This window comes from Brugia malayi, assembly GCF_000002995.4.
Source record: "Brugia malayi strain FR3 genome assembly, contig: Bm_v4_Chr3_scaffold_001, whole genome shotgun sequence".
Classification (NCBI taxonomy): domain Eukaryota; kingdom Metazoa; phylum Nematoda; class Chromadorea; order Rhabditida; family Onchocercidae; genus Brugia; species Brugia malayi.
Genome location: NW_025062477.1, coordinates 2,231,670 through 2,258,197, shown reverse-complemented (window position 1 = coordinate 2,258,197; position 26,528 = coordinate 2,231,670). Strand labels below are relative to the sequence as shown.

Sequence of the window (26,528 nt, the reverse complement as noted above, 5' to 3'; positions counted from 1 at the left end):
AAAAAAACGAGAAAAAACGAAAAAATAATAAAAAGGAAAGAAAAATTATTAACAGGATAAAAATAAAATGAGAGATTAGTCAAAAAATTAATTTCATTTTATCAAATAACATCAACTTTTTTTCTTTTAAATTGAACAACAAAAAAAAAAAAATTGTTTTTTAAATTAAGAAAAAAAGAAAAGGAAAATGATATAAATTTTTTAAATTATGATAGCAAAATTTATAAGTGTCTAAAGAATAATAATAAAGAAAGATTGATAACTAACAAAAAAAAAAAAAAAAAAAACAGAAAAAGAGGAAAAATAAAGGCAAAATATGGATTACGATATGTTTCGTTTTTATCGTATCGTTTCGAAGAGATACAAACAAAACAGAGAGGTTAAGAAAAAAAAAAAAAAAAAGAAAAAAGAAAAAAGAAAAAAAAACGCTTGAAAAGGGTTAGAAAACGATCTGAGATTGATATTGATACCCACAATTTATTGCATTATCACTAGATTGCTATTTTTAATATATATATATGATATTTATATGTTCGATATAGCATAAATGTGATAGCTAAATCTTATGATTTTCTTAAAATGACTCTGAATCACTTTTAATATATTCCTTTTTTTTTTTTTTTATTTATTTTTATTCAATCAATAGTGAGATATGCTGAATACTTTGCTTACTATCATGAAGGCAATATTCATAAAATGATCACTTTTATGATTTCATCTTATCATCTTGTCCTTTCATTTAAATCTTTTCAAAATTCATTCTTTAGTTTATGATATTATTTTATAATTTGAAATATATAAGACAAATAGGCTTCATTTGAAAAAAAAAAAAAAAAAAAAATGCATATAGGGAAGAGGTGAGATATGATTTGGAATAAAGCGGAAGAATGACGTACGTGGAACAAAACTTGAACTGTCATTCAAAATGTCTGCTATTTCATTTTAGAATTCATTTTTTTTTTCTTTTCTTTTTTATCGATTAATGTTTATCTCTTATTTTTTCCATATAGTAACAAACAGCATTAGCAACAATTGTTATCATTTTGCTTCTAACGCAGAATTCTTTTTTGCTTTTTCTTTTTTGCCAAAATAATTTTTTGTATTTTTAAGAGAATTTTCATAATTTGAAATGTCCAAAGATATCTCAATTTTCAATTATTTCCAATATATTTATGTGCATTTATTCGCAACCATTTCAATAATTTTAATTAATAAATTATTTTTAATAATATTAATTAGTATCTTTTTAATGAGTTTTTTTTTTTTTTTTTCGATAAATATAATGACAAATTGTTATTAATGATTGAAAATAATGGCTTTTTATTTTTTTAAATTGCATTGAATAATATTTTTTTTAAAATATTTTTGATTTTTAAAGAGCGAAGGTTAAAATTTTAAACGTTTTTTTTAACTTTGCTATTTTATAATTATAGATTTTGGAACTTAACAATAGATCGTCTTTAACAATAAAATCATTTTCAAATTTTATTCATATATATTAGCTATGAAATTGAAGAATACTGCATGACTTTTTGAATGGAATGAAAGATTTTGAATTTATTTCTTAATGCATTTTTATTTGTTTTCTCAAGATTTTTTTTTTCATTCGACATAATTTATGAAATTAGTTTGAACTTTAAAATTAAAATAACTTAAAGTTAAAATTGAGGAACTGAGACAAAAGTAAATCAAAATTCAGCTGAAACATAAAGTACGTAAAACATTGCAATATGTAATATAATATATATCCAATTATAATTTTTCCAGAAATTCGAATCATTTGGCTAAAACTTTGATTAACTCCCTTAATTAACTTAATTAATTCCATTTTTGTTTTAGATCAAAACTGGAGATTATATTTAGTGTTGATAAAATACATTATTTATTGACAAATTAATCCATTTGTGTATAAAATTGAACACAGTTATCTATTTTTTATCAAGTTTTTTCTTCTCATTTTGATAATGTTATTATTATCATTGATTTCTATGTTTTATATTTTTATTTTAATTCATTATTTATTTGTAATTCAATTTGTAATTTTCTGATTTTTTGAACAAAATCGATATTTAACAGCAAAAATTTTTTCTTCATATTTCAAATTACAAAGATTTTCTGCAATTTTTTTCTTTCCTAATTACTTGATAGTCAAGAAATAAATTAGCATACAAAGTGAATTATTGTTTCTTGGAAAATTAATTTACATTATTTCCTGTCTTTTAAAGTTTAAGTAACATCTGTGATCTTGGTATATGTATTTAATTGTCAATCTGATTTACATGTACTTCAACTCCATTAAAATTTTTCACATAGATTTTTTTAAAACAAATTTGATACAAAGTGGTTTAACAATAAATTTTGGAAAAATATTCACCTAGATTTTGGTGTTATACAATTAGACGCAAATTATTTATTGTATGCTCAAATTGTATTTGTATTGCTTTTACACATGTATATTATTTGTTTATTCATTTATTTATTATTTATTTGTTTGTTTGTTTATTTCTTCTTTCTTTTGTTGCTATTTTATTTTCTCCATTCGTTTTATCTATCGTAGCAGAGGTTCAATCTTATTTTTTAAACATTTTATTCGTCAGATAAATAAAAATATGCAATGGTTAAAAAATATTTCAATTAATGTCAAAGTAATTTATTAGTAGAAAATCAAGTAGATATTTTTGAAGTTCACAGAAAAACTCGACGAATACTTCAACAAATATTATCCGATTAGAATTATTTCAAACTGATCATTGTTGTGTTAGCTTATCAAACGGATGCTAATTATCGGAATTGTTCTAAGTTACTGATTTGAATATTTTTGGTAATTCTAAAACAATAATAGTAATAATAATAATAATAATAATAATAATAATAATAATAATAGTGCTGATATTTAGAAATCTGAATTATTTTTATAAATTGAGGAAATTTTCAAATAAGTTTCAAAAAATGGAAGGAATAAATTTGATGAATAGATGACATACATTATGCAAATATACACGAATAATCGTTGGAATGCATTATTATAGTGACAGTAGTGGTAGTATTGGTAGCTGATAGTACTTTGATGCGAAACATATCGATGACACAGCATGTTAGCGGTATCCTTTGAAGATTATTGAAGTATTCGTGAATAATATAATATGGACAAGTGGACTTAATAATAGAAGTGGTGAAGAAGAAAAAAAAAAAGGATTATTTAGGGAAAAAAAAAAAAGAAAAGAAAGAGAAAAAAGAGGAAGAAAGAAAGAAAAAGAAAGTGGAACATAGAAAATCTTAATTTCAATTCCTATAATCAAAGTTTAATTCCCGTGGAAAATCCTCAATATCACGAGTATTTCTTTTTATTACTGTTAAAGAGATGCAATAATGGAACAACAAGGTATCACGGCGAAATTCTCACACTTGACATGATAGATAAAAGGATGGATGTATCTTCAACATTTCCAATCTAATTAATCCGTTCTTCATCTGGAAATGATACTATTGTTATGTGAAATGACAAACCGGATGTATTCATTGATGAACATAATATTTTTTTTTTTTTTTAAATTATTTCAAATTTATTCGCTCAAATTCAACAATTTTTAATCGTTAACGGGAAACATTCTATTTATTATATTAATTTATTATATTATTATTATTATTATTATTATTATCATATATATATATATATAATATTATATATATGATAATAATAATAATAATAAATGTCAAGTTTTTTATTAATGGTCAAAAATTTTTAAATTTAAAGACTAAGTTTGAAGAAAAAAAGACATTATGTTCATCAGAAATTAATAAATAAATAAAATAATGGGATATTTGATCGAAAGAAGAAAATGAGAAGGGCAGAAAATTAAATTGTTGATTTAAATTTATGAAATGCTTTTTAATATATGCATATCACATATTGCAACAATTTTTATATTAAAGTTAAAAATTATAATATTATAATAAATGTCTCAATGAATTGAATCATATGGTCGTTGCAAATTTAAGATATTACTAGGATAAAATGGACCAAATAATTAAATTAATGAGGTTAGGAAGATTAAATTGTTAATTTTATTTTTACATTTTAGATGCTAATGAGTTACAATTAGAATAAAAATATTTGTATTCTATTATATTAGTGTTTTTTTTTTCTGCAATTTTAGTAGTTTCTAATAGATTTTCTGCCAGTATTTTATTTTACAGAATGAAATGCTTTATTCCAAATGCAAATAAATGAATGATTCTTTGAGTAATAATGATGATAATGATGATGATGATGATAATAGTAATGGTGATGATGATGATATTAATGGTGATGATGACAATGATGACATGATGGTACTTCTTGAAACGAAGGAAAAACAGAGAGCTATCACTCATCAATTTCATTAAAAAAGAAGTCAGATGGATAATTTAATATAATGAATATTCTGAAATGGAAATAAAAATTATTGAAGTGATGCTTTTTGTCACAAAATGATGTGACATTTCACTGGCATTGTTCATTTGCAAGTGCTGAAATGAAGTGCATACTGTACGACCATAATGGTTCATTTTATCTAATGCATTTCGAAAATTTTAAATTATTTCAATAACATAAAGGATAATCTTTGATCATTTTAATTAAACAAGTATATACCTTCCGTTTATTGTTATTACTATTATTATTATTGTATGTGTTGTATATGTTATTGTTGTATTGTTGTTGTTACTATTATAGTTTTTAAAATATAGTTTGGTAGCAAAAAAATTTTTTTGTTTTTTTAAAATATTATTGTCACAGAGAAAGCGAAAATGAAAGTAATAAGGGAGCGATTAATTAATTTTTTTCTCTAAGAATTAAGCAAAATTTTAGAGGAATAAAAATTTAACAATTAAATGAGATAAACTGATATATTTTAGAGCAAATGAATGTTTTTTCTTTTCTTTTTTGCATAACTATTTATACTATAGCAGTATTTTTATGCGATCAAAATTGAATGGCTTTAGGTTAAAGGTCAAGGAGGTTCAACAATAGTTGAAGAGAGCAAAATCATTTATCCATTTCTAAAGGTATTTTTGTTTTTGTGAATGATCGTAAAAATCTATAGGAATCAAACAAGAAAGATATGCAATAACAATAGGCTCTTGTGGGTCGATCGTAACCTTCCCGAGATATATATCTGTATGAGAGGATGACAATAGATGACATATCAGAGAGGGAAAGAGAAAGGATTGTAGAAAGATGAGTACTTTATTTTATCCGTTCTTCTAAAATACATCAGATAAAGTCCTATTCATCATCCTGAACCTATTTCGACCTCTGTCTTCATTTCAATTCAAGCTCTATCATCATCAGCTGCTCTCTTCTATCATTCATCTATTCATTCTTCATCCATCATTGCGTGCTACTTTTACCACTAATATTTACCGTATTGCCCGGGATACTTTATTTCAATATGCTAATAATGGATAACAGATATTAAATCAAGCTGTATCACATTTCAGATAAGAAAATTTTAAAATTATGCACACATTATGAAATTAAATAAAAATCATTAACTTATCGTAATTTGTATGCTTAGGTTATATGCAAAGATCATGAATATGACAATTTAATTCATTTGCTATAATGTTGCAATTTAATTAATATTAAATTGTATTTTGATGAAATTTCTAATTATAAGAAATATCGTTATCATATCATAAATATGATATAAAACTTTTATTTTATGTATTACTATGAAACATTTAATAAAATATTTATATTAGCTTCAATTAGTCTTTTTCCTTCTGTCAAAATTAATGTCATTTTTTTGTAATTTTTTAATTTTTTTTTCTGCAATAACAATTTTTACTTGAAATTATCAGAAAAAAAAAATAGTGAAATTACCTACATAAAACACAATTAATTTTCCTTTTCAAATTCAAAAATCAAAACCTATCAAAGTTTAATTTTAAAAAATTAAAATTTTAAAATTTAGTTTTTCTTAACAATGCTGCAGTATATAAAACTATCAAAAGTGTATTTAAAATGTTTAAAGATTATTTGATTTTTTGCCTTTTCTGGTGGTAAACTTCTAAAGGTTGCTACTGTGAAGAATAAAGTTCGAAAGATTACATTATATAGGTGAAAATGTCAACATTAATCATTTTGGTAATCATATAATGATAACAAAAGATTTGTCCACATCCTAAATCAAAAAAAAAAATGATTGATGAATATTAGAAAGAATAAAAGATTGTAAAAAAAAAAAAAAAAAATGATGAAAAGGTTATTAATTTAGACAACAATAAAATGTACATTATGCAAAATATTATGACAAACTTTTTGCATGGATCAAGGGATTTCTCTTTTTTTAAAATTGTTAATATAGATATATCCAATTATTATCTTTTGCATGGGAAAGTTAATCAGTTTTTAAATTCAAATTTCCAAATATTGTATAATTGCTTAAATATTATGAATCTGAATTATTAATAATTATCAAAAAAAAAAAATATGATTAAAAGAATAAAAATGAATTAAATTGTACACAGTTTATATTCATTAATTTTTATTTTTATCAAAAAACAAGCAAAATATGGTCGAAAATGATTTGATTATCATTACATAATGCCATCCTCTTTTTTTCATTTTTGATAATAGAAGATAACTAGTGATTAACCTATTGACTTAAATGATATAATAAATTGTTCATCAAGATGACATGACGACTAACCAGTTTTTCCCTTTTGGTTACCAAATAATATATCATTGTAGTACCCCATGTAGGGATACTTACGATAAGAATAAATTGCAACATTTTTAGATTTAGTAATTGTTAAAATCAAGAATGAATGAGAGCAAAATGATTGAATTAAATGTACCACCCGTTGCTTTTGTCGACAAATATTGATGGTACGAACATGGAAATGATATCAAACAATTTACGATATCCTTAAAATATCTTTCTTTACATTACTGGTAAAAGGGAATGTCATTTTAAGGCAATATTTGATAAAAAAAAAATAAATGTTTACCTTTTATCCACTATTCACTGTTTAATTACTTAAGAGAAAAATGCATATACATATGTTTTCACGTACGTGTATACGTATACATGCATACTCACGTGCAGCAGGTATATACCTTTTTTGTTCTACATATATATATATATATATATATATATATATATATATATGTTATCATGTATTGTTACTTAATTTATTAATTTAATTTAGCTTAATGGCACATTAACAGGTGGGTATATGTATGATCTATGTGCTCTGTGTGTATTTGTTGTATTTTTTACCGCAACAATAATATTTATTTGCATAATTCAATTCAATTCAATTTAAAAGTGAGACAATAAAAATAATAAAAATTTGCTGTTTTACATTATTTGTTGTATCACTTTATTGCAAAAATAATGATTATATTGCATGAAATTATCTCTATTTTAATGTTTATTGTATGCGAATTACATCGGTGAATAATTCTTTATATACATATGACAATAACTGTAATAATTAATAATAATGATAATAGCAATAATAATAATAATAATTCTTTTTAGTGTACAAATATAAAAACTTAACATAAAGGAATATTTTTTATATACATACATACATTCACCATTTAACTGTTCATTAAAATTTGATAGCAATTTTGCAAAAATGAAAAATTAATATTTCAATTAAATAATATGCAATTTCCGTTAAAGTCAGAAATTCAACACGCAACCATTAATATTTATAATATCAAAAAAAAAAAAAAAAAAGGATTTTCATAGAGAAGTATGAACATTAAAGATATTATCAATTATCATAGTGATTTGATTCATGAATTGTTTGAAAAGTTTTGCACGAACTTTGAGCATATTAAAGAATAAATTTACACAAACTTAAATTTATTAGCAATTTGAAAGTTAGAAAGAAAAAAATAATAAGTAAATGAATTAGGGAGTGTATATATCATGAAAATTAGAATTTTAACAGACAGATATGGTTTTTTTTTTTCCTCTCACCTTTATATTTTTGATATGAAATTCTGCAAACTGGAATATTAAATTAATTCTGCAAATATTGAGATTGTTCAATATTTAGTCAAACATATTTTTAAATATATATTTATTTTATATATATATATTTATTTATTTTTAAAATCTATTTATAGTAAAAGATAAAAAATGGCAAAATGAATTAAAAGAAAGAATTACAGAATTTCTTGAAAAATTTTGTAGAATTTTCCATTTTCTAAAATTAATTATGGCAAATGGTTGGGTGAATTTTTTTTCGATAATTCAATTTTGTTTTTTTTTTTTGTTTGCTTTTCTGCAACTACCTTCAATGTGAAATGCTTCGATCACAAATCATTCGTTTAAATGAAATGAAGCGAATAGGATGAAGAATGATAGTTGAAAATGACAATTTAGCATAATTGATTTTTGATTAACTTCATCTACAGCTTATCTAACATTTATTTACCATTTTTCAGCTATGAAAATTTGCTATCGACAAATTCAAACTGATTTTATTTAGAAATACATCGCATCATTTATTCAGTTTAATTTATTTAACTGTATGAAAGATGAAAAGATAATGCTTTTTTTTATATTTTAATATTTATTTTCTTATAATTTCTTGAGATTTTTTTATTTAATATTAGTCTATGAAGTGAAATAATCCCAAAAAAAAAAAAAAAAAAATTTGTAATTAAATAATCTAATTATATTTATGTATGTGAAACGTAAATGAAGTACTTGCATTCGTATATAATATGCATATTAATGTAATTAATTATTCCAAAATTTTAAATTATACATATATAACATTGAAATTTTATTTTAAAATTAAACCTTTAATATAGAAATTTTTTTTCATATGGCTAACATATGGATTAAAAATTGAAAATTGTCAGTTTGTGATAATAGCTTAAAGCTTTTGATACAATCATTTTCGCTTGGTACAGATGTGTTTGCAGTTGTGTAATATGAATAAATGGTTACTGCAGGAGGAAAATAAGTAATGTTGAAGAATTTGAATGAAGTGCAGCTGCAGCTGCATGAACAGCTGGTGGTGCATGCATTCATAAACTGATAAACTGGACACACATGCAAACACAGAGAGAGAGAGAGATACCCATGTGTGGAAATATTTTCATTGTTTCAGTATGCTTACTTTGCTATTTCAATTACTCTTATCAGTTATAATCTGATGATAATATCAAAATATAAAAGCGAATAATTAGGAAACATAGAGAAAAGGAAATTCATTTATTTGATTTTTCTTTTTCAAAAACGAAAAACAAAAACAAAAGCGAAATGAAGAATGAAGGAAATGAGAAAATCATAAAATTATAACAAATTATATTTGTTAACTTTTCAGTTTAAATTCATACTAACTACTTGAAATGAATAAAAAAAAAAAAAAAAAAAAAAACAAAAAAAAAAGGAAACAGAACCACACATTTTGAGAAAAGTAAACTTTTAAATGTATTAGATATAAATTGTGTTCGAAATTATTTAATTATAGGTTGTTTGTTTTGTTAGCAAATGAAGTTGAGGTGAAGTAGGATTAAAAATGAGAGATGGAAGTTCAATCAAATTATAATAGAACGTTTGTATTTGTGTTCAAGGTGACCTTGTAAAGATGAAAGTTATTCTCGCGCAATTAAATCAACCTTATCCTATTTTACCTCTTTTTTCATTTCTTGTTTTCACTTCCCTTTTCCCCTTCTCTATTCTTTTCCGCATTTCAAATAACTAACAAATGGTTTGATAGATAGATTTATATATTTACAGCAAATAATTGTTACATTCTTCAAATGATCAGTTTACCATTTCCTACCTTACCAATGTATTTGTTTACTATTTCCTTTAACTATCAAAATGTTTGAATTTTAAATGATTTTGATGACCTTCATAAGGTTGGAAAACTTCAAATAGTTAAAATATCTACAGAAAAAAAAAAAGAAAAAAAGCAAAGATACTACATTTTTTAATGATAGTACATGTTTTTAATATTCATATGTATGATAGATAATTTGTGGTGAATGATAGCAGGTTGTGATAACAGTAATCAACAACACCATGCAAACAAGCAAAAACAGAATTCTTATTATAAATAATAATTTATAAAATTATTTACAGCACTGGTACAGTTGAATTACTTTATCTAAAATTATTGTAACTGATTATTTACCATTAGCATTGCCATTACTATTATTTATTATTATTATTATTATTGTTAATATTATTAATTATTATTATCATTATCATTCATCACTACCATGTATATTATTATTATAATAGCCAGATATGAATGAAATCGTTAGCATTAAATATAAATTGTTGTTGCTTAAAATAGCACTAAAATTTGCTACAATGAAATTTGAAATATTAATTTACCACCACTTCAACATATTTAATACATTTTTCTTTCCTTCATAATTGTATGATTACATTTGTGATATAACTGCTAGACTGTTTGGTTAACTTTAAAATATTTTGTTTAACAATGGTTAAAAATTCAAAAATGATCAAAAATATAATCATCCCATTTTTGCAGTCAAAGAAAGAAGAAAAAAATATTGAAAGAAATTTGGTCTAAAATTATCGATCATATATGTAGTTATTAAACTGAATATGGTTAGTTATTAAAATAGATACGGTTAATTATTGTTGTAATTGTTTAACTGAATACGGTATACAAGATACCATGCGTTTTTGTCTTTATGCGCTTTTGTCACTGCTAACCATTATGTGCTACTGCTGCTGCTGCTGCTTCATGTGATCCACTTCAAGTTAGACAGCATTATAGGATTAGCATATCTCGTCTATTGTATAACCATTATCATTACGGATACCCGAAGGATATGTGAAAAAAGGTTAAGAGCCGGATTATGATACCATCATGGTATTCGCTATTTCTTTAGCTTTCGACCAGTCTGTAGAATGATTATATATGACAGAGAGAGAGGGAATTTAATTCCTTGTAAAGATAAAAAAAAAGTGTGGGAAGAAATTTATAAAAGTGATTAAATAATTTTAATAAAATATTTTTTTTTTTTTAAAAATAGCATTCATGAACACAATCACTATAATATTTATTATAAATTTATAATCTAACAAAATATACAACAAGTGATAACAATAGTGCAAATGATCATTCTTAGCTCAATAAAATCTATAGAATAAAAATTTTTAAATTACTTATTGATATTATTAAATACAGACAACGAAATTATTAGTCGGCTTTCTTTTCATCTGAATTTTAACAAAAACTTCTTGTTAAAAGTTTTCGTAAAAAAAAAAAAAAAAACAAATTTGTTGATCAACACAAGGAATGAATGAATAAATAAATAAATTAATAAATAATTCAACAAAATGTTAATTATCACTTAATTTATCTCTGCCATACAATAATGATTATAAACTCTCATTATTTCGGATCAAAAAAAAAAATTTCCAATATTTAGTTTAATACTCAGTGATAAAATAACACTTAACTAACAGCATTTAGGAAAGTTCTAATATAAAAACGATTATTGTGATCATTATTCATACATTAATACTTATGCACATACTCAATTAGGCACGCCCTAATAATTGTAAATTCAAGTAATATAATCATCTATTATTTCATTTTTGAAGTGAATTTTTTTATATTCCACATGTATATTCATTAAATGTATAATATTGTTAATATTTGTTTACTTAAACTAAAAAAAGCCCTACTAACTTCCAAATTGATTCTAACTATTCAAAATGAATTGATGACTTTAATACTTTTAAAATAATTGGTAGCAATTTTAAAAACATTTCTGAGTGGAAAAATTGCAGCAGGCAGAATGGGAGCATTTAACTCTAACTATAAAAAGTGATTTGCTAATAATAATATTAATTGATTTCTTTTCAATCTATCACATATTTATCACTTTCATTCGTTTTCGTTTCATACTGAAAAAAGAAAAAAAAAATGAAACAAACAGCACATAACAACAAAGTTTCTATTTCCATTTGCGTTGATTCATTCACCTGCTAACTTTTCAGTAACAGTAATTTGTAGACAAATGATAATAAAATGATAAAGAATTTATCATTTGCAACATTCCCAAATGAAACACACCCTTTCAAGCAGGATAATTTCAGCAATCAATAAAAAACAAATATAATCAAATAAATGAAACTTCTCAACGATCAAAAATTTCTTAATAATAATGCCACTGAAATTATCGGTAAAATCATCAAAAGTTGACTTGATAAATGGTGACAAACAGAAAAAATTGCACTTAAGAATACAGAGTTTTAAACAGTCTAATTATGGCCAGTCAAAATAATTTCAGTGTCAAAATAACAAAGAGCACACAATTCATTATATATATATATATATAATGTACGAAAAAAACAAACTAAAAATTTGTTAAAAACATGAACATTTCTATTTATCTAAATGTTTCACATGCTAACAACTTATCTGCATATGCAAAAATTTCAAACAAACATTTTCAACTGTGTAGAAAAGGCTAACAAATACAAAAAATACAAAAAATTTATTTATAAAAAAACAAATACAAAAAATTCAAACGATAAAAAAAACAAGACATATAAAAAAAGACCCAAAAGTAAAAATATTTCTTTCTACTGATACGTAACAGGTTGAGCAGTGATTGTAGCGTCCATTCGTACAAGTGTTTGTCCAATATTCCACTTCTCTTGCATGAGTTCATCGTAACGTTTCTGCAATTCTTTTTCACGCTTTTCCTAAAAAAAAAAAAAATGAATCAGATTAAAGATTATCATTTCATATGATATTCATATGATTAACAGTAGAAAAATCTCTCAAACAATAGCTTGACTACATGCACCCCTTTGTTTTCGTGCATTGGTTTAGAGCTCAGTAAATACTTAACTGTATTGTTTAATGTCTGTTATTACTGTACTCGTACAAATCAGTGTAAAAAATGTAAATGAAAGACTAGTAACTGAAAATTTTTCAATTACAACCAAGAGTCAAGACAACATTACGAACATGTGCAATCTTATTGAACAATTGTTACAATTTGTTCGAGATACCAAGAGTATTGGATTAGACTGGGTGGCAAATGAAAAATGATGCTCTGATCAATTAATATTCTTATTTTTTATGAGACCAGTACAGAATATATAGGTTTTTCTATGAACAAAACATAAACTAACCTGCTGCGTGACCTCTTCCGTAAGTTTGTTTAATCGCTTTCTAATTGCTTTCTCCTCATTCTTTTCTAACAATTCAAATGTAGCTTTTTCACGCTTACATGCTTCCAATTCTGCTCTTACTTCTTCGATTAATTTTATCAAATGTTGTCCGATGCTCTCAAAATTAATAGAAACGAATTATCTGGACAATGTCGATGGCAATTTTTTAAACAAAACATAAAATAACATTAAGAAACATACATCTGAAAATTAACGACTATAAAGCAACACGATAAAATGAAACTGTGAAAAGTATCCTCAATATCTCAGTATAATGTTTTTTAATGGATTGAATTACTAGAATGAAAATTAAAAATTACTTCCTAGAAAATTTCGGAAAAGAGAAAACTACCTGATAACCAGCCAATTTCACTTTTAATTTCTTCTCCATTTTTGCAGTTTTTTTTGCACGTGTATTCATCCAGTCTCGATAAAGCTGTAAAATCTATTGGCAATGTCTCCAAAATATTAAAAATGGCGCTGAAATCTTAATATAAAAAAAATAAAAACTACCAAATATTACCCTTAGTTTGTGAACTCTAACTTGTTCAGTTTAGCAGAAAATCTTATACGAAATTCAATCGAATGAAGAGCACACAACCTACCTGGAATTTAGCTGAAAGAGCATCAATTTGATCCTTTTTCGGTAGAACGCCGAGACGAGTAAATTTATTTTGTGCCAAGATTAGTTCCGATGAACACTGTTCAATAACAGCCCACAGATTTGAGTTCAAACTGGTATACTCTTCCTGGAAAAGAAAGTATACAATACGATTGTTCCAAAGATGTTAGAAGTGAATTAGCAAAAAAATCTGACATAAATTTTAAGACTGGACTTTATACATACCGGTCGCAACTCATTTTGTATTATTTTTCCTGCTTCTTCTAGATCCTCTAGCGAAATATCATCGATTGGGTGTTTATCAACGTCATGCTTCAAGATACCAAACATTTCAGCTTTAATCACATCATCTGCCTAGAAAGAAATGAATTATATTCAGTCAATCTGAAATAAGATATAGAATTAATATACTTATGAAGAGATGTAAATCAAACAGTTAGAATAAAGATATTATTTCAAACATTTCGAGCAGCCATTACAAATCAGCAAAACGATTCGCAAGTGCAGCATATTTTTTAATTATCTCAGACACGAAATGGCCCTGTAAATTTTTTTTAAAAAAAAAAAAAACCAATTGCTATACAAAATTTCCGCTTAGTTCATCTGACTAATTGAAAAGTTAGAAATTTCAATCGTTTAGCATTAATTCCTAACTCACAATAAACCACCTAGTTGTTAACAATAACCTCAGTTTATAATAAGTCATCCTTCGCTTGTAATAAAACTCTTAAAAAGACAGAAAAAATTATTGCAGGGAGAGAATTCACCTTGGCAATGTCACTCTTGCCTGAAATTGGTTTGAAACTCTGTTCATTAATTTTTGATGGTATTGGTAATCCACGTTGTATAACCTGCGATTCTTTTTTCAGTTTCTGGATACGCAACAATTCACGCGCTTCTGCATTTTGCGCATCCACCTAAAACACCATAATTGGACTTAATACACAAAATACTTCAAAAGAGCTCTCCAATACATCAAGCTTTTGTCATGTTATTATTTGACTTTTCACTTGGAGTTTTCTTATCATCTTACACAACATTTTTTTATTATGTGAAAGTGAATTGTAATAGTAGGTCAAAAAGAAAATCCGCATAATGTGTTAGTTCCATGAGCTTACACGTATGAAAGACAATCACTCCAAGAATCTAATATTTTTCTTACTGGGAATAAAAAAACTCACATCACTGGCATCCTCCACCCATTCAGTTGTTTCCTCCTGTGATGCTTCAATTTCTTCAGGTGGTACCATGATGACAAATTCATTTCGCGGTGATGGTAACGAACTCAATGCTTTCTTCAGCTCACTACGTGAATCACACGGTCTAAAATTTTCATGTGAACTATACGATTTAAAGATTTCCCTTAATCTGATATAAAGAACTAGACAAATTTTATTCAATTCAGTTTTTGAAAACTTACAACTGTGGATTATTAATACTCAATTGGTCCCGGAATGGTGTACTAGATGGTGTAGCAGGTTCTGACTGTCCTGTTGTTCCTGCAAAATATGTATTTTATAGATAAATGATAAACAGACATTATTCTAACAATGCGACACATATAACAAATTTAACAAAAATGAGAGTTAACAAGATTTAAAACCATAAACCAACGGCATACCTTGTAAAATTGAAGAAGGCGTAGCTGCAATATTTGAAAGGACGGTATTCGGAGTAACAACAGAACGATCCTGTGGTAAAGCCGACTGCAAATTTAAATCATGTAATGGTGTATTTACACCTCCTTTCAACGGTGTTTGAACATTCTGTAGTGCAAGCATATTTTCGGCTTCCTGAAACAGCTATGTATCAAACCGTCCTAACAATCGTTTATTAAAATTAAAAAAAGTTCAATTACTTATTGAAATCTTATCTTCTAACTTCGTAACAAATAAGAAAAGCAGCATGTTTAAGCAGAAATGACATCTTAAATACATCAGTATAATTGTGGGAGTAACTGATAGTTCAATTATAACGGAAGTTTAACAGAAAGTAATGGTTGCAAGATGTGGAATTTGCGAAGTAAAGAATAAGTAGCCTATATTACTTAATTAACCTTCTGCAAAGCATCGGCGTACATGGATGGCGTGCGTGCTGTCCGAGCAGTATTTTCATGTATCGGCATTTGATAATCATGCAAAAGTGTACTAAAACATCCATTTAATTTAACACATATGAAGCACAATTAGAAAGTTACTCAAAATTAAAAAAAATTAAGAAAAAAAAATAAGCGAAAAACCATTAGGAAGTGGAAGAAACCTTGTTGGATTGTTATCATTAAATTCGCGAATAGTATCTGTTGCCTGTCCAATCTTAACAATTTCTTCCATTTCTTTATCTGATATTTGTGGAGATGGCAAAATAAGTTTTGAACGTTTCTTTTCAACTTTCTGTTCAAAAATCGATTCAGGATTACCCTCGGCTCTGTAAAATGATCATTATTCGGGGTTAATTTATTGAAATCATCTACTGGCTTTATCTGAAGTACATGCAAACCACTGAATAATAATTTGGCTAAGGAAATGGCTTGACAAAGAAATTTCATGATAGCAGCCTTCACAGATACTCGCCCATTGTATCTGTTGGTTGAGCAATCAGTATATCACGCTATCACTACTTCATTCGAATTATCAAGTAGAAAAAAGTGGTGTATATATATATTTCAGTTATTTACAATTTTTTTCGAATTATTCTCCATTAGGCTTAGCAATAAAAAAAAAAAAAAATATCAACATTACTTTCAATATGAAAAAACCACATTCCAAGAGATTCCTGACATGATTACCTTCTCTTTTTTAACTTCTCGCGATCCTTTTTACGTTCCTCGTTTTCGATGTCGTCACGTCGAACACCTTCAATTTCGGCCCGAGTCTGCTTTTTGAATGTTGTATCCTTTTCAAATTTATCCTCTGATGGGTCATAAAATCCTGGTGGTACAGGTTTTTCAAATGGAATCTGAAAGAGCATGCAATTTAAAGCCTTCATTTTCTTCAAAAAGGACAACAAAAAAAAAAAAAAATTAAATGCACTGTGCTAAAAATAGCGTGCAAGAAAGACAATAGCACTAGATATAACAAGAACAGCAATACTACCTAGGCTGTTTATAAATAAAATCTATAGAAAAGAAAAACTCTAATAAAGACTGATAAATATATTTCAGCTCCGAGTATATGAAGTAAGTGTGGTATTATGAATATAGCAAGAAGAAACCTCTGCACTGTAATCAATATATAAAGGATTTCTACGGTGAAATTTGTGTTGCCCCCATGGTATACCTGCAGCACGCAATTCACGTCGTTTTTGCAGCGAAGCAAGACGACGAGCTTCTGAAAGTTGTTTCTCGCGAGCCTTGCGCTTTGCCTAAAACAAAAGGTTACGATAATTTCAACACAACTTAATGATTTGTCAATTTAGCAAATATAATCCAATGAGCGAATATAGATGAGTCTAGGTATTTACAGTTGCCACAGCTTAAAATCAAATCCACAATTAATATAACATTACCACATTGTTATGAAGATACTAAAGTAAGATTGGAAACTGCTGAAAGTCTTTTATGCGAGAACGACCTTTTTGCCTTGCGTATTCGCTAATCTTGCACGAGCCTCAGAAAGCATCTCAAGTTCATCTTCGTCCATATCAATTGGATCAGGTCTTGCTGGTTTAGTTTCAGGCGTTGGGTCTATTTCACCTGGCCTTAACTTTCTAGCATCATTCAGATCTTCACTTTCGTCCATTTGTTCCGCCTTTTTCTGGGCCTAAAACCATAGCAGTGATCCAGTAATTTCTAAGCAATAATTTTTGCACCTTAAAAAAATGTTAAATGGAACTTAAATATTTGATATATATTAAGTTGGTTAAATATGCTATATTCTGCAATTGTTTATTTTGACTGGAAGTTTTGCTATTTCAGTAATAACTCAGATTAACTTTACTACTCTGTTATTTCGGTAATAATGCATGTTGAAATGGTTCAATAAAAGAGAATTGCAACGTTTCATGTACCTCATCCAGTAGATGTTCGTAACGTTCTAAACATTGAGCAGCTGTCCGCCCAACTATTGGTGCGATTGTTCGCCACTGTGTCGGCATAAGCTTTGCCAAATGCAATAACTTTTCGTCTTCCGTTCGTGACCATTCCGTTTTCTTAATCCCAGGATCCAACCATTCGTACCAACGAGCCTGCAAAAGCAATGAAAACCTAGTAAAAGAATTACAGAAGTAGGACAAACAATGCAGGCAGAAAGGTCAGAAATAAGAAAAAGGAAAGAAGGTCACACTGCAACTGTTTTTTTAATTGTTTTTCAAGATTAATCGTCAAAAAAGTCCCACAATTATTCTTAAATGTCGGAAATATGAAAATATGGAGCATATACCTTGCATTGTTTTGCAGATTTCCTATGCAAAAGAGATGCGATACGACTCCATTGATTCTTCCCATATTTCATAATAGCAGCTTTGAGAATTTCATCCTTAAAAAAAAAGATTGGGAAAAGTCAAATAAACATAAGTAACCAATCATTTATTTGTGTCATTTTTAAATTTCTGATCTAGTGACTTTACTTACTACTTGAGTAAACTAATGCTGGTATTAAAATATATCCCAAAAATCGCACCACAACATTCAAGTATTTCAGAAAAGAATTCGACTAAATCACTGTAAGCAGCTCGTAAATTATGATTGTTCAACTCTTCGAATATACCAAAAAAAAAAAAAAAAAGAAAAATATCGCTAATAGTTATTTATATAATCCCTTTTATTATTAATCATTGCGGTAAAGAATGAATAAAGTGTACCTCAGTATTTCTCCATACACCACCTTTAATGATAACGCGCACCATCTTCTTTTTCTCTTAGCTTAATAAATCTTAATCTGCAATTATAATCACATTATATTAATTTGCATATATCGATTTAAAAAATTGCATTAATTTCCCTATACTGGTGCCAAAATTTCACTATTTTGCGTATAGTCATTATTAATGGCAACGACACAAAGTAAAACAAGTAATAATAAATTACTGCAATTATAAATAAATTGATATGTAATTCCGCTGTAACGACTTCATACAATCAACTATTAAAAGATTTTTTTTTTTGTTATACTAACACAATCGTACATCACGGGTTAAAAAAAAATGGGATTATACTGTCACGTGAACGACTGTATGACGTACGTATCAAGAAGGGGAAACAACAGCTAACAAAAAACGGACCAGACGTAAACAACAAACTACCACAAAATATGCTAATGCTACGTTAAAATTTAGTTGTCCGTTCTGAAAATTTTCGTCTCTATCATGTAATATGATAAAGAATGAGATTTGGTATGGTAGAATCATATTGTAGTTTGTTATACCTTTCATTTGAATTTTCATTCACATAATAGGAAATGTCTTGCATAATTTATCAAAGTACAAGAAACGTTGCAACGACTTAAACTCAACGGACGATTAACATTGATCTTTCCATAATTATTCAAATAGATACAGGCACAGTTTAAAGTAGCTTCACTTATCATTTGATATTAAATTTCGGAAACACATAGCTGATCAATTGGCGAATTATCTTCTCTTTAATGATAAAGGAAATAATGAATAATGTTCTTGTTTGAAAAGATTATGTTTTCTATTATAAGCTGCACTTTGTTTCCATTTTTAATAGAGAAATTTTATCAATACTTTTTTTAATTATGGAATGTTTTATGCCATCCGATCATTTGATTATTACATGAAAATGTACCATAATAATGGGCATAGAAAGTCATTTGCTTGAAGTCGAAATTTTTAACAAAAAATAGTAAATTACTAAAAAAATAAATTACTTCAAGCTTCACAAATCTTTGATTTCAAGAAAAGCTTTTAATTAAAATATAAGTGATAAAACAAATATTTAATTTACAGTAAAAATACTACAAGCAACACATATTGATAAACAAGGAAATTTCTGGAGGAAAAAAAAAAAACAACAGATTAGACGGGATGATTAGGCAATTACAATTGTCAGTACTAAGATATGGGTTCAAAAAAAAAAAAAAAAGATAATGAATAAGTGAAATGATTGTAATGGAAAGAATTCTGACAAAAATTTGTACTGAATGTAGTGTATAATAAAACAAGTTTTTGTGAAGCACAAAATATACCAAAATATTAAATAACATCAAAAAAAAAAAAAAAAAAAAAAAAATCAGACAAAAAACTAACAACATAATCAATGAGATAGGCGAATTCAATACCATAAAGTTCTTTTTAAATATTCATCAATAATATGTATATATTATATTTTGAATTTCCACTTCGACATAACTGAATTCCTAAAACATTTCTATATTCACAGTACCGAATGATCTATAATTCAGTACCACAAAGTCCTTTTAAATACTCTGATTGATAACCTCCTACATTCGTCCAACAGAGGCATAAAACGAAAGGTTCAACAACAAGAATGTGAGCTGCAGCTTGCTAGCTGAATGCCTGGATGATCGGTGAAAGACGAAACCATGTTGTGTCAGGATCACTAACCACAACAACATCCTCAACGCAAAGGTGTTTAAGTACAAACTGCACAGAGTATGTTTTTCGTCGTGCTAACACTTTACCTTCCGGTAATGCAAAACCATCACTATAAATAATCATCAGTTAGTTTATGAAATGAAATAGTTTTAATTGCTTTTTTGATATTCAGTGCAGTTAGTATGACAATATTTTTACTTACTCGTTTTCGACAAGTTCTTCCGGAAATTTAAGAGCAGAAGTTCCACGTACCAAAACACAAACACGAGTATTTCGAGTAATATTCCGTGCAGTATTCAAATTTGGACTTATTACCAATAAAGATGATATCCTACGTTGCTCCCTAAAAATTGTTGCCAATTGAGACAATTTGTAACGTTACTTCATAATGCAGTAATTAAAGTTAGAACAACGAAAAGACAAGCCGGAGGATCTGTTTTTATTTGTTTAAGACTATTGAAACTTTCTCAGCTAATGATTATACCTGCTACATCAAAAATGCAAGTGAAACTAACCTGGACGACAATTCAGCACAATTTTGGCCACAGTGTGAAAGATCCGATTCAAATGAATCACATACTTTAATAGGTATTCGATAAATTTCCTGTGGTATCGCACATGATGCACCAATAATTATAATGATTTCATGAAGTGCACGACGATTACAGCTACGGAATAACTCTCGCAGTGCTTCTCTAATCTGCAAAAAATAAAATAATTTCAGGATAAAACCACAAATTTAAATGAACTGTACAAATATACCCCACTTACCTACTTACATGAAATAATATCAAACTTCTCTAGACTTGTGTCAAGTTTCAGATCGACTTACACTAACTTCAACTAATCTTTCTCAGACTTAGTGAAAGCTCCTTTTGAATTTACACTACAGCTAGCAATTTACAGATATTTAAGTTTCTATTTATCTTCTTGATTTAAAACAGATTATAGTTTTATTCGCTATGGTTCCATTTTTACTAAAGTTACTCCTACTTTGATAGCATTTCCCGTTAGATTTTTCTACCGAGTATTGTAATTATGCAGCGGTAAAACACACGAAAAAAAGAAAGCAGTTAGTCTAAGTGACATTTTTAAGAAATATTCGATTTTTTGTTCAAAGAGGAATGAATAAAATATCAATTCATCAAAAGAAAACAAAACCACAAGTCACAGAAGACTACTGCTAAACGTTTTTTTTTTTTTTTGTATAATAAATAAAAAAATAAAAGATAAACAAATAAACCTTTGTATATGTTTCAAAAAATTTAATTTCATCGTGTGATTCAACGGTTGAAAGCAGTTGAGTTACAACAGCTGGTACAATCCCACGTTGATAAAGTAATGATTGCAAAACAATATCAACAGCTTGTAATTGAGCATGGATACATAAACATCGACCTACTTCTATTTGCTCAGTAATCATTATAACTTCCAGCGAAAAAAGCTCCCTGAGATATACACAACATATTAGATTGAACATTACTACTATTATCACATCAATTCTTATCCGTGAGTTATATTGTTACAAAACATATTATCACTCCAAAAATGAATTAATGTTAGTATTAATGAAAAAAACTATTGCTTCGAATTTCGTTCTCTTTCCTTGCTTTCAACTTCCAATCTTATTGGATATTTGATAGTGCCTCAAATGCACTAAGAAAGTTTCAGGCAAAACACGAGATGCTCCCAATTCAATCCAAATTCAAGTCTTTTGTTAAAAACTTTTATCAAAATTCTTGCGAAACAAGCGTTTTACTTTACTTTAACCTAAATTCAATCTGATAATTAGAATAATAATGATGTAGATAAAAAAACGCATCCTACGTAATGCAGTGTTTGGATCAATCCTATAAATTTTATCCACTTACCAAAGTTCGAAATTTTCTAAGCTTCATTTATCAAATCTTGTCACGCCGAATGTCAATTGATATTAGTTAAAAGATTGCATTGAAGAATTCTAATTTGCTTCCACCATTTAACAGGACGATGCTTTTTCTTATGATTTCTCTACCACTACTAAATTTAATTCAGCCAATAAATAAGACAGAAAATGATACCATATAAATTAAAATCAGTGATGTAATTCAAGTGTTAAAACTGTCTACAAGACAAAAAACAAAAAAATGCAGAAAATGATGTTTATTAATAAATCATTGAGATCAAACACCAGCAATTAATAAATTGATCAAATAACTGATAAAAACATTGTAACATAAAAGCATTACAGTATAATAATCACTTTGATTTGAGTTCTGCAATAAACCTTTCATACTCAGCTAGCTTTTCCGCATCTCTTCGACGCTTTCGTCGCTGCTTTTCATCTGCTGCTCTCGAATGTTCTGCTTTTCGATCTTTCGCTTTAGCATCGTCATTCTTCATTTTAATTATCTAAGAGAATACAAGAAAAAACATTTATAGAAAAATGTGATAAAAACAATTGGAATTATCATTATTTTGAAAATACTGTCTCCAACAAATCGCACTTTTATATTACCGATTTCATTGGATGCAGCAAAATTTCTGTCAAAAATCAAAGAAAACAATTATTTTTGTGATAAATCATAAATTAATGTGATGTAATCACAATTGAAATCTAGTTTATGATATATTAGAATTTGATTTTTCTCAAAACAAAAATCCAGGCAAGTTTACCTCAACCGATGGACTTCGTTCCAGATTTCTTAAACCATCCAATGCACGTACATCACTTTTTATCGTTAAGCTTTTCTCATATTTCACTTTCGCTTCACCTTTTTTGCCAACTTCTTCTAATCTAAAATACAAAAAAGGCTAATTCAATCGCTGATAGCATGACAAAAGATATCACGTACTGCAAATTCTAAACCATCAAGCTAACCACTTAATTTTGGAAATAATTCAAGTTGTTAATCACTAAATTAATTATAACGTCGAAGCAACAAATGAAATATAAGCAAACAAATGAATAAAACATTAGCTTGCTACGAATCCAATAATGAACTTCATCGACATCTGGTACAGCATTAAGAAATGATACATTAACTTTAGTTTCATTTCCCTATATTATTTTAACACATCCCACACAACTGTATTTAATTTTTTTTCCTTTTTCTCTATCATTTAGTTCAGTTCATTTTGTTTACTACCCTTTTCAGAATTTCTTACTCTTTAAAATCCGATTTTCAGATGATTTTGAGATTCATGCATAAATTCGAAATCTGCATAAGCGACAATTATGCATTACTTACATGAAGCTAATTGTAATTATTACCTCTTAGCTTCCTGTAATAGCGTTTCGATCATATAATTTCTTGCATTAGTATGCGATGCATTTATTGCCAAAGCTTCATCTAAATCTGTTTCTGCCAAATTATATTGCCCCATATTGGCATACCTGAATTACATGAAATCAACTTCAATTATTGATTTCATTACGGAAAAAAAAAAAAACTGCCTTTAGAAAATTCCTATCCTTAACCTATCCCTTCCGGAAATGAAATAAAAGCAGAAATATATAGAACAAACAACAACATACGCAGCTGCTCTGCCAACTAAAGCTTCAATATTCTTTCCACAAATGGAAAGTGCTTTGTTGAAATGCTGCACAGCAGCAGCATTTTCGCCTTCTCGAATCCTATCAACGCCTCTTTTAGCAACACTCATAGAAAGATCCTCATTCTGCCTACGACGGATGTAAGGAGCACGATGTTTTGATGAAAAATCCGTATCTGAAATTTACGCTTGAATGTTATGCACTTGCACCATCTGTTTTTGGATATATCCAAAAATTTCACATAAAGAAAGGATCATAACGACTAAAGTCAATTTCTTTACAAGCTCTTTTCAAGCTTAATTTTCTAAAACTATGCGATTAGAAAAGGTACATAAGTGCATTTATTTATTTCAAAAGAACCTTTCAATTCATGCAAAAAAGAAATAGCTAAATCGGTCTCCACACCAAAAAGTGCTGCGAGATTAGGATTAGTAGCTGGCAGATAGTCTTTGAGATACTCATCGAAAGTTTTGGTCCCAGTTTTCTCACCATTCCTTTAAATATACATCTTTGTTGAATTCGGAATTTTTTGAATCTTAATATATTCAAGGTTGAAAGCAGAAAAAAAAAAAAATAATCGCACAGAATCAGCTAATAAATTTTCCAACTCATAGAAAAAATCAATAAAGTGCATTAATGAAAATCGAATCAGTAGGTTTAAAAATAACTTTTAACTACTTAATAACTTCCAGGGAAAATTTCTGTAATATTTCAATATCACCTAAGTACTGCCAGCGATACTGCAGGGAATCACCTAAACTAGGAGACTAAATTTTTAATGAAATTGTAAAATATGAAATTCAGCTAACCTGAAGTAAGTCGGCAATTCAGCTTCCGTCAAAAGACCCTCAATTGAAAAGAAAAATGAATAAACTGAAGATACATAAATAAAAAAAAAACTAAGTCAACAATAAAATTATAATATTAAATTCATATTTAGATTGTTTTTGAGAACCATTTCAAAACCTGCAAAAAAATACTTACCGCATCTTCATCTATAGCAAAAACTGGAATTTTCGTTTCGTCATCAAAGCCAACTACCAGAACTGCAAAACGATGCGATTAAGATAGTAATAAAACAGTAAATTAAGATAGTAATAAAACAGTAGATTTAAATCGAACCTTTAATCAAGTCGTTTGGTCGGTAATCACGTCCACTTTGTAAGTTTCGCCCGAGTAAAACCTATAAAAGCATTATTGACTACCAATAACAATGGTTTTAAATGAAGAGGAGAGATCAAGAACTAATAGTTCCATTCCAAAGACAATATTAATACCAATCAAAATCAAGCAGTTAGTATGTTAAGACTGCTCTCCAATTGAGTTTGCTCTGGAATAGCTTCAACTGAACGTTAAAATCAGTGCCCCACACTTCATTATTATTCATCATCAAATCGCAATCAACACGAAAAATAATGTAGCAATAACTTCATCTGATCAGGTAAACCATAAGATAGTACGCATTATGTGAACAGCAAATATAGTGCTATATAATTATTAAATGAAAAGTCTGTCACAAAACTCACTTGAAAATCATTAATCCACCTCAAACTTCGTCGAAATGAATGTAGCATACAAATAGGTTCAGCATAGACACCAGCAAGCTCAACACGGCGGATTCGGAAACATAATTCATCACCAATCTAAAATTTAAAAATATATTTTAATAATATTGCTGATAAACCTTTTAGACGACACAATGTAAACAAGTATCGCCAGTACGTTAGTAGGATTAAAAAAAATATTATTCGGGGACCAATGCATTCAATATATTTCTAACAACTGATATTTAGATTAGCAATGATAAAATTAAACCATTTCAAATCATACCCGTAAATCATTATACAACTTCCTCTTCGCATCCGTGCTACTAATCTCCGTTGCAAAACATTCAAAAACCGGAAAACCATCATATATAGCACTTAATATTGTAGAATCATCATTCAGAAGCTTTTCTACAGCATCTTCAGGTAAAAAATCCCCACATTTCACATCTAAATCATTCTCCCTGGAATGACCACTGAATCCATTTGTTTGTTCATTTGCTCGATCATGATGATAATTAGGACTTGATAAACGATATCGATGTCGCCTACTAGTTGCAGTTGGTGGTGGTGACATCCTGTAGCAATATAATAATAAAGACACTGAAAATTGATCATTTTAATCTTAATTTTGGATTAATCCATCCCAAAATGTTCTCGTGACGTTTTTGGAGAACATGAATAAGACTACGAATCTTCGGCAAAATACGCATTCATCTAAAATTTTTATAAAACCCTTGATCTACTTGCAGTTAGTGACTATAACCCGACTTCTAATTTAATCGATCACATATATTAATAACAAATCTAACATGGTCTGATAAATTAGGAACGAAATAGAGACTTGATAATGTAACAGCGATGACCATAGAGCAATTCCAGAATGTTCACTTATCACGGAGCGATGAATATCACATTTGCATTAAGAATTAATGTTCAAAAAATATTTTTAATTATCCTTTTTACTTCTCACTTCTTTTAGTATTCCAGCTGGTTGCCCAGTGTCTCTTTTTACCTTTTTTTTTGTGCATACATTTAAAAAAAAAAAAAAAGTTTGCTTTCTTTCCCACAATTTCCCAATCTTTCTGTTGTAAAAATGAATAAACGCTGAAAGGTACTAA

The 26,528-nt window shown here is 27.6% G+C and overlaps 2 protein-coding genes and 1 further gene across 3 annotated transcripts; 1 reads left to right on the top strand and 2 right to left on the bottom strand.

The window, feature by feature from the left end:
* The first annotated feature begins 4,298 nt into the window (after positions 1 to 4,298).
* Bm16818 lies at positions 4,299 to 4,391 on the top strand. The gene has a single exon (XR_006228109.1). The product of XR_006228109.1 is annotated as a pre-microRNA Bm16818 (primary transcript).
* An 8,205-nt stretch (positions 4,392 to 12,596) lies between these two features.
* On the bottom strand, positions 12,597 to 18,657 carry Bma-cdc-5L (CDC5 protein, putative; the record flags this gene model as incomplete). The annotated part of the gene is made up of 17 exons (XM_043079754.1): positions 12,597 to 12,719; positions 13,155 to 13,310; positions 13,546 to 13,629; positions 13,799 to 13,942; positions 14,041 to 14,169; positions 14,583 to 14,732; positions 14,997 to 15,138; positions 15,236 to 15,314; positions 15,437 to 15,608; positions 15,872 to 15,962; positions 16,075 to 16,239; positions 16,601 to 16,770; positions 17,026 to 17,175; positions 17,385 to 17,573; positions 17,821 to 17,997; positions 18,192 to 18,287; positions 18,613 to 18,657. 17 exons carry the CDS (start codon positions 18,655 to 18,657, stop codon positions 12,597 to 12,599), a joined length of 2,262 nt encoding a protein of 753 aa, XP_042935688.1.
* A 1,620-nt stretch (positions 18,658 to 20,277) lies between these two features.
* On the bottom strand, positions 20,278 to 25,984 carry Bma-cmt-1 (TPR Domain containing protein; the record flags this gene model as incomplete). Its single annotated transcript, XM_043079753.1, has 14 exons — positions 20,278 to 20,437; positions 20,531 to 20,671; positions 20,844 to 21,028; positions 21,572 to 21,776; positions 22,595 to 22,719; positions 22,984 to 23,104; positions 23,582 to 23,704; positions 23,846 to 24,038; positions 24,224 to 24,357; positions 24,673 to 24,710; positions 24,848 to 24,909; positions 24,986 to 25,046; positions 25,390 to 25,506; positions 25,694 to 25,984. The coding sequence occupies 14 exons, from the start codon at positions 25,982 to 25,984 to the stop codon at positions 20,278 to 20,280; spliced, it is 1,956 nt and encodes a 651-aa protein (XP_042935687.1).
* Positions 25,985 to 26,528: the final 544 nt, after the last annotated feature.